This window comes from Triticum urartu, chromosome 7A (genome assembly GCF_056163025.1).
Source record: "Triticum urartu cultivar PI428250 chromosome 7A, HENAU_Tu73, whole genome shotgun sequence".
In the NCBI taxonomy this organism is placed as follows: Eukaryota; Viridiplantae; Streptophyta; class Magnoliopsida; order Poales; family Poaceae; genus Triticum; species Triticum urartu.
The window spans coordinates 527569680-527579105 of NC_141879.1; the positions used below are offsets into that span (position 1 = coordinate 527569680).

Genomic DNA, 9426 nt, shown 5'->3' on the forward strand with positions numbered 1-9426 from the left:
GATGTCGGTGCAAAGAAAGTGTGGATATATGGAACATGCAAAAGATGGTGGGGTGATCCCGGTTACCGGGTTCCCACGGGTCGACGGCATGGCAAACAAGGAGGAATGTGCAACGTACAATTCGGTCACGAACATCGCATACAACATGCATTCTTTCTCGGAAGGTCATCTCGGCGATTATACCTTTGAAGCGTGCATTTTGAGGCAAAACGAGTTCAATGCGGTGTAGACGGAAGTAGTGGCACACGGCATCGATAGAGGAAGTAGTGGTTCACGTTTCACAGTCATACACACTCCGTAGTTGATCGAGGTCACGGCGAGGAACTTGACATCCACGGGGTCAACGGTAGAGGTACACAAGTTGTCGGGGTACTTGTTGGTCCGGTCTTGGTGTAGTTGTACATGACAAAACGTAGTGGTACTAAGCGCCGGTCGTCGAGGGACTTGCCAAAATCCACAGAGCCGGTGTGCTTGTTCGGGCATCGGTCTTGCCGGTGGGGTACTTGATGAATCCGCATAGTTGCCCATGAGTCGTTGTACACTTGACGGGTCCGAAAAAGGAACTTGGCGCGTCCAAAATCTTCGGGGATCGTCCTTAGACTTGGTGGTGTTAGTCTCCTTGGGTCAACGGTGATGTGCAAGGGCCAGAATGACCGACAGCTTGGGTGGCTCCTCAAGGCCATGGAGACGATAGGCAGCAGGAGGCTGCTAGTGCAGGCAGGGCCACGACGAGGACCCGAAGGGGTTTAGAAGGAGGTGCTCGCGAGAGGAGCCTCGCGGTGGTGCAGAGGTCGCCGATGGAGAAGATGGTCAAGGAACGGGCAGAGGAGGATCGGCCTGGGCGTGATGCGGCAGCGGGGAGATTGCCAGAGCCGGCCATCCATGGTGGGCCAAGGTCGCCGAGGTCCCTGTCCAAGGGGAGAGAGAGTGCGCTGAGAGAGAGAGAGAGAGAGAGAGAGAGAGAGAGAGAGAGAGAGAGAGAGAGAGAGAGAGATGGATACAAGAGGATAAGAAGAACGAGGGAAAGAGGCGGGGCATGGTGCTGGTCCCGTGGGCGCCAGCGGCGGTGCCGGTCGTCAGACACGAGGCGAGGAGGCCCGGCCGCGGAGGACGGCGTGGAGGTGTGGTGGCTAGGGCCTGCTCGGGAGGTGGAGGCGATGAGGGATGCATGCGCCATAGGAGGCGAGATCAGGGGCGAAGGGATCGAGCGGGGCTCTCCCTGGCGACGCGAGGCGGAGGAGACAAAGGGGATTGAGAGGAGAGGAAATCGGGAGGGGGACGAGGTCAAGCCGGTGGTGGCGGAGTGGGGAACGAGAGGGAGATGAGTGGGATCGGGCGCTGGGTTCGCTAGGGTTAGATTAGGAGGGGGTTGGCTGGGTCTTGGCCTTGGTGGGTCGGCCTGGCTGCTGGGCTTAGGGAGGCCGCGGTGGCATGGGTCGGCTGCTGCGAGCAGGCCGAGCTGTGGCTGCTCTCCTTCTTCTTATTTTTCCCCAAAACAGAAAATGTCAAAGAAGAAAAAGGGGAAGAAAGGAAGGAAGAGATAGAATTTGGGCATGGGGATTATTTTCCTGGGCTCGCAAAAATGAGTTTCACCCAAGAAAATAGAAGTGAGCGTGGGCGTGAAGTTGAATTCAAACCCATTTGAATTTAATTCAAATGGGTTTGAACTAGGACTAGGTTTTGAAGTGTCCAAAAATGTTAAGGATTTTTGGATGAACCACGATAAGAGAGATAAAGAATTGTTGGCAAGGTTAGAAAGCCAAAACTTGAAGAAGTAAAGGCCAAGGGATTTAACATGCAAGTGTGTTGTGGTAAATTCTAAAACAATGGAATATTGATAGTAGCTCCCTATATATTGGGAGGATATGTTATAAAGAGAACTCACCATGTGAATTCCCTCGATTTAAATGGATCGAAAATCCACATGATTTATTTATGTGAGTTCAGTTAGTTTGCCAAAATGATGGCATGATGACATGCTGCAATGCAAATGATACTATGAAGAATGCAACAGACAAAACAAATCACACAACGAAACTCAGAATACATGAAAGGCATCTAGAGCGTCGGTCTTGAGGCGTTACACTATCTCCTTCTTCTGCTCGGACGAAAGGTTGTCCAAAATGGCTTTGGAGCTCGGGGAGGCCATGGCAGACATGGTGTGGAGAGGGGAAAGGGAGCGGAGGGGGAATGCGGCTCTGGCCGGGGCTAGAGTTTAAATGGCCGAAGGATGGCCGGGCAAGTGGCGGGGTGGTAATGGTGGGCCACAGACGGACAAACGAGTGGTGACGGAGTAGGTTCATCGGTAGCCGTGCATGTTTAATGAAGGAAGGCGGAACAACATGCTGTCGTTTGAACGCGGAGTAGTCGCGTGCACTTGGAAACGATGGGGGTGCCGATGCTCTCGGCCGATGTACCACTTCAATGCCGAATAGCTAGTGAAAGGTCATGTCGCTCTGAGCTGGCATGAATGCGACACTAGTGCTCTAGAGCAGCGTTACTGCTTCGGGCGAGAAGGAGCGCAAGCGCGCGAGAGGGCTTTTTGGTGGCCAGGGCAATCAGAAGCGGGCGTGGCAGCAGTCTGGATGCCTGCAAAGCCCCCCAATTTGTTTCTGGTTTGCAAGGAAAAGCACGTCTGGATCGGCCTGCGGAACGACACAGAACCGCATTGAATAGCAAAACACATTCATGCTGCATAGTTTGGATTGTTGCCGACGATTTGAGGGTCTACGATTGAAGATGCCCTTATTCCAGATAAGAATGCCTTCGACTTAGGCATCACAAATGTATAATTGCCATAGGCTAGGGTGTTACACTATGTGCTATATTAGACTAGAGTTTCTCTAATGTTTAATACTCTCATGAGCTTTGGGTGGACAGGTGTAGACGTTTATACATATGCACGTACACTTTACTTCTATGAACGCTTTTATATGTGTCCGCAGGGGTGGGAGAGGAACCACATTGTATGGCTCCACTACGAGCAGGCACGGGTGGATTTCACAGCGAAGAGGGAGCACACCAGATAGAGCCAATGCCAATATGGTGAGATTTTAGGAGACGAATTGCGCCACGGTCGTCGAGGTCAAGGACGTGCATATGTACGTGCATATGGCAACCAATATGACAGACTCTTCTATAGTTGCTCTCGTACTATTATTTGGCAGGAGGAGCACCCCTGATTATCTTGTAAATCTTCTAGCAAAAGTTGTAATGTTGTTTGATGAGCAATAAAGTCCCTAAAAAAAGTGGGAGCGACACTGACGTCGCAAGGATTTATTCCTGTATAAAATACTTTATGCAACTCTTGAAAAACGGTTTTATATATATCATAAATTGTCATAATATTGCATATTGTTATCGTTATCCGTTAAAATTGTCCATATAGTTGAAAAAAAATACTCCTGGCTGTGAAAATAAAATATTTTTTATCTGTTTAAAAATAAAATATTAATCTGTTTGATAATTAAATATTCATGGCTTTTTGCATAAATGTTTTGGTATATTACAAAAATCAAATAATGACAAAGAAAAATAGAAGGAACAAGAAGCACCAAAATAAAAAGAAAATATATTTAACAAACAATACAATAAAAAATGGATAAATAGAAAAGAAGAATAAGTTTTTTTTGAGAATGAAAAAAGAAGAATAAGTAAGAAAAGAAGAAGAAAAGGACAAACCGCAGCTAGTGGCCTGACTGTGTTGCCTTGGGCTAGTAATCTGGCAAAAGCCCGATAACCCGTAGCTTAGCATGTAGCAGCCACAAGTGAGCAGAATAAGTTTTTTGTCACTTCATTTCTGATGCTGCAAATTTTCATATGTCAAAGGAGAACCTACCAGTGTCAAGAAAAGAAAGAGGAGAACCTTCCATAAAACGAACCCCATCATCAATATATTGCGCTCTTTAAATTTGATCATATTTGCTTTTTTCTATTTTAGTTTGTATATCTATATCTTTGTTACATAATTATGCACTAGCCTGCAGTATCTCATTTTGTGGCATTGACAGTTTAACACAAATTCAATTAATGATTTTGACAATAACAGTTAGACGTGTTATGTTGGACACCAGCCTATCTTCTGATTGTGGATGTGATAGTTCCAATTATTTCGAATACTATAACAAACACTGTGCACTTGGAGATGCCAACTGCATTTCTTCATATGCGTCACAGGAGCTCAGCTCCTCCTAATTTTTCTTAAACGATGACATTTTCAGTGTTAGGGCATCCTCTGCAACTGTAATACAGGATCAGTTTAGTTCTTACTAATAAAGTGTTCCTTTCTGTGTCTCCGATGAAACAAATCAATATTTGCACACCCATAGGTCACAACAATATGGGACATTGTTTGATAAAAACAACATTGTTGGAACATAAAAGGTTTAAGGAAATTAAAAGCAAACTGCAACTTGAAGTTGAAAGGCTCCTCTTATTTCTCAAAATGGCAGGAGGGAGGAAGGGGTCTTAATTTGGCTTAGTGACCTCATGAATAGCGTTAGCCAAATATGCGACATTTCCTGTTGTTACACCAGCCATGCTGAAGAGGAAACACCAATAAAATTAGGCACAAGTAACCAATGAAATGCAGAGAGATGTATTCAGAAATAAGGATAACAAACTTTCTGTTAAGCAATTACAAGTACCTTATCCTGCCATTACGAGTCATGTATATGTGAAATTCATTTGTTAAGCGATCAACTTGTTCAGGTGTCATCCCGCTGTAGCAAAACATGCCAATCTGTAGCAAAACAACCGCCGATGGAATGGCATCGCAAAACTCTCAGCAACTCATGGATGAAAGTAAATAAGGCCACTTACAAAGCATAACGTAAAATTTAGCAAAATTATTGTTAAAACCGCTGTTTGAACCCAAGAAATATGCAGCATCAAAACATCTTAGAAGGTTCAAAGTGAGTGATGTTCCCACAATAAAACAGAAACCGAATTTCAGTAAAAAAAAATCCTCCTTCCCCAAGGTTATACGTCTGAGGGGAGCCACTAAAGACAGGGCCTCCAGATACCAGTTTTTATGGGAACTAATTACCTTTTATGAACCAAGAACTAGCATTCCATTCTAAGAAACTTCCTTCTGATTTTTAATTTTTTGAAACGGAGGCAAAAGATTTGCCACATTCCATTGATCAATTTGAGGGAGAGTTTAGGTACAGAGACCAAAGCAAAAAAAAAAAGTGTACTCTCCCCGCATGATCCTACCCAAATGCTTTGCACTGGTGCACACCCAAATTGCGGCCACACCCTTTTATGTTGGCCAAGATGTTGTACAGTATACTACCAGTTACATGTGGGCAGTGAGTTGCCACAGCCCAAATTATGGTAAAAAAGATCTTGATGGACAATTACCTGATTAGTAATATGTTCCCATGATAATGGTGAACCCAACTTTTCAAGGCTCTCCTTAAGTGCTTTTCGCATTCCAATAATGCGATCAGCCATACCCTGAGACAATAAAAAAATGTTAAAATAATGTTCACAATCAAACCCATCAGTTTTCATGATTATCAAATGACTCAGGAATTTTGTTTACTTCAATGGTAGTCAGGCATAGGAAGAAGGACGTTGTAGTTTTACCTTGACCTCTTTCAGCCATAAGCTTTTCAGTGCTGGATCACCAAGGATAGTGGAAACAATTAGTGCGCCGTGAAGGGGTGGGTTGCTGTACATAGGTCTGGCAATCTGTTGTAACTGGCTCTTCACATCAACTGCTTGTATTTCATCGTCGCAGAGAATACTGCAAAAAATGTTAAAATATAGGAGATCAGGCGACGGCCTAGGCAACAGATAAAGATTTGTAGCTTATAGTCTTAGTGTCCACAAACTTTGTTTCTCTCAAAAAAAAATTGGTTTCATTGAGTAGACACCAGATAAAGATTTGTAGCTTATAGTCTTAGTGTCCACAAACTTTGTTTCTCTGATTTTTTTTTTGGTTTCATTGAGTAGAGCAGAAAATGTTCAGAATAACTTAAATGGATGCCTAGACAAATAACAGAAAAAAAATGCAGATTTTCAAGGATAACCTTACTCTTCAAGAGCATGTAATGCTTAAGTCTACTTAAAGTAAGCACTTGCAGGCTGTACACGGTGCTCACAAAATAAACATACTGACATCCTCAATTCAGTAGAAATTACAGGGAAGCAACTTGACATAGAACACAAATACTAACAAGTAGCTCCAGAAAATAGAAGGAGAAATAAGAAAAGGTAGGCAGTACAAAGACATTGATACTTATTACTTGAGTGAGAATTGATATGGAAGATGCATGGATGATAGATTAACATAGGAAAAATGAGTACCTAAGGCATCCTGCTCTTTGGCCATAAAGTCCCATGTTTTTTGCATATGACTGTGCACATCCAATTTGATGTCCATCTTCGAGAAAGATCCGAATTGCCTTGGCATCTCTCTCTGGGTCACCACTGGCAAATCCTTGGTATGCCATGTCGAAAAATGGGAAATGGTTCTTCACCTGAAAAATACCAAACAAAAGTACAGCTGCATTTCACTGGTAAAATAATACAAGGAGTGACCATTCTCCAATTTGTTGTCATCTGTACCTTGAATTGTTGAGATATCTCTCTCCACTGTTCCTCAGAAGGATCGACCCCAGTGGGATTGTGAGCACATGCATGAAGCAAAAAGAAGGAACCCTCTGGAGCGTTCTGCAGGTGTAGGAAACACAACTCTGAATAAGTGACAGATAAGCAGTCAACAAGACAGAAATCCCCACAGAAAATGGGAGGTTTTCTGTGCCAAATCACAGAAACCTACAATCACTTGTAAAAATGTTCATCACCTATGAAATATACCTTGATATCATCCATTAGGCCTGCAAAGTCCAGTCCTCTTGATTCCGGGTGGTAGTAGGCAAATGTTCTTTGTGGTACCTGGGCATCCCTCCAAATGTTGTGATGGCTGAACAAGTTCATACAGTTAGCTACTATCAGAGGGTGCCAACCTGACGATGCTCGAAGAACATTTGAAATTTGGTCTCTAAATTGTTTTCGGTAACTTAGTGAAAAGGTGAAAGTAGAATGTATCCTAACTCACTTTGACCATGTAGGCGTAGGTATGTAGATCTGTGAATCCGGCAAGAAGCGTTTCTGGAAATCTGCAAAGAGGCGACATGCACCAGTCCCTGAAAGAGCCTGCACTGCCGCAATCCTCTTGTCCTTGATGAACTCAGAATCCTCCCCGTATGCCAGCTTCAGCGACTCCTCGATCATCTTCACGCTTCCTCCCATTGGAAGGTACTCCCTGTTTTACAAATTCCGCCAGGAAAATAAATTGAGAACTCATGATAATCGTTCATGTACTAAAATTGCATTACATTAGTATTGAACTCCATTTTTTATTTTTTATTTTTGCATTCTTGTAAATTTAGAATATCGTGCTTTTTTTGAATGATTTGAAGATTGCTCACCATGCCTGATATCGTGCTATTTTTAACTGCACAGACAGGATTTAATAATCCTTTTTACAATTCCTCAAAAAAAAATCACTTTTTACACGAAACCCCTCTAAAAAAACCGTTGACTCTCAAGGTGCACAAAAGTTAGACTGAAACTTCCAAATGCTGTATTAGACTCGGCTGGAAGTGCGCCATGATCCCGTCAATAATTTCTTGATAGCGAAATCCGCAAATGCGCATGCTTATCGTCGAAGAAAAATTCAGAGAGTAGAATTGGCACATGATCTATCACAAGACTGCAGGGCAATGCAGGCAACATGCAAAAAGCTAAGCTTTCGTCCACGTCAATTCATCATCACCAATTGATTGCTCACTCCTCGGGACCAAGAAAACTGCACCCACAACCGCATTAAATGGAAAGGAAGGGCCAAGAGAGAGCAGAGGAAAGGCGGGCGGACAGCGAGATCTCACATGTTGGTGCTCCCGGCGATGCGCCGCTCCGCCTCGCGCACGCACTCGAGCACCACGGGCTTCCCGTCGTCGTCCCGGTACGCACCCTGCGGCGCGACAGGAGAAAGAAGCCGTCAGCCCCTACGATCGGCGCCCGTTTTGATCGCGGCGCCGCGAGAAACACCGCTGTGGCAGGGCATGCGGGTGAAGAGGAGGGAGGGAGAGATACGTACGACGCCGACGTTCACTTTGTCCGGCGAGGGGTCGGCGAGGAAGGCCTCGGTGACGCCGAGGATGGGGTCCTTGGCGGCCGGCTCCACGTGGCCGAACCACGACGCCATGGACCTCGCCGCGGGCAGGCGCGGCCCGCACCGGCGCCGCCCGACCGCTGCCGCGGCGCGAGACATCGCCATGCCGTCGCTGCGTGCGGTGGCGAGTTTGCCGCTGCTGGGGAGGAGATGGCAGGTGACTTGGGTCCTGAGGAAGCGGCGCGGCACCGGTGCTTTGCTGCGGCTGGCGTGTTGCGTGCCGCTATGTTGTTCTGTACTGGGGCCTTGTGCTCTTCCGGAGTTTGCTGTGCCAGTACTTCAATGATATCATGCGCGGCCGCACGTGCCACGTGGAACATGGTTGTAAGTGTGGCGGTTGTTCCGTTGGATGGAACTCTCGCGAATACGAGTCTACACAAAATTCAGCAATGGCACACTTAGGGCAACTCCAACGCACAACACCAAAAGGATGTCCGTTTCATTCCTTTATTGTCTGTTTGGGGGTGGCAATGGATCGTGTCCGCCTGAATTTGTGGATACGCTGGGCGCACGGCCGTATCTGGTCCGATGTGCATGCAAACGAAAAGACAATGGCAGCGGCCATAGTTCACGCCAGCGGCCGCGTTCACGCTAGATCATGCCATTCGGCAATAAAGTCAGCGTCCTACAGAATGGTCATCATAAGTTTGGTGCTGTCAACAAAGTCAGTGACCGGCACACGAGCCAGCCTTCAAAATGGACAAGTTTTGGCGTCGGCAACAAAGCCAGCGGTCGGCACACCAGTCAGCCTTCAAAATGGACAAGTTTTGTTGCTGGCAACAAAGCCAGCCGCCGGCACACTAACCAGCCTTCAAAATGGACCGCCATCGCGGTCGAGATCTCACCTAGTTCAGGTCATCGCGGGCGAACATCTCCTTCTGACAGTTCGCGAACCAAGTCTTCCTCTCCGGTGACATGTTGTTCTTGTCGACGCTCATCAACGCGAGCGCCACCTCCTTGGCCTTTGTGTCGGCATTGGTGGCCTCGATCTCTAACTTCTCGAGTTGAGTGGCCTCCTCGATGTCAAGCTTCCTCCTCTTCACGGCCTCCTCCATGTCAAGCTTCTTCGTTTGGAGATCTAGATATATCTTCATTTGCTTCTCATTGCCTTTGGTCTTCCTCTCCTCCCCCGCATCCTTTTCTCTCACCGTTTCCTCCAAAGTTCCTTGCAAGGCAATGGACGACGCATCACGCTTCTCATCGGACTTCGAGTTTTTCTGCCCCTTGGCCTCTTGAGC

At 46.1% G+C, this 9426-nt stretch overlaps 1 protein-coding gene across 1 annotated transcript; it reads right to left on the minus strand.

Annotated features, from left to right (window-relative positions):
- Nucleotides 1-4257: 4257 nt before the first annotated feature.
- LOC125522030 (aspartate aminotransferase, mitochondrial) lies at nt 4258-8453 on the minus strand. Its single transcript, XM_048687095.2, has 10 exons — nt 8114-8453; nt 7902-7987; nt 7070-7276; nt 6829-6934; nt 6577-6681; nt 6316-6488; nt 5593-5752; nt 5365-5460; nt 4647-4741; nt 4258-4540 (listed from the first exon to the last, which is right to left on the minus strand). Exons 1-10 carry the CDS (start codon nt 8291-8293, stop codon nt 4468-4470), a joined length of 1281 nt encoding a protein of 426 aa, XP_048543052.2. The 5' UTR covers nt 8294-8453; the 3' UTR covers nt 4258-4467.
- Nucleotides 8454-9426: the final 973 nt, after the last annotated feature.

Coding starts and splice junctions, on each gene's coding strand:
- LOC125522030 (XM_048687095.2), bottom strand. CDS start 8,293: ATGGCGATGTCTCGCGCCGCGGCAGCGGTCGGGCGGCGCCGGTGCGGG. Junction 7,988..8,113: donor ACAAAGTGAACGTCGGCGTC/GTACGTATCTCT, acceptor GTCGCGCCGCAG/GGTGCGTACCGGGACGACGA. Junction 5,753..6,315: donor CAAAGAGCAGGATGCCTTAG/GTACTCATTTTT, acceptor CATTTTTTGCAG/TATTCTCTGCGACGATGAAA.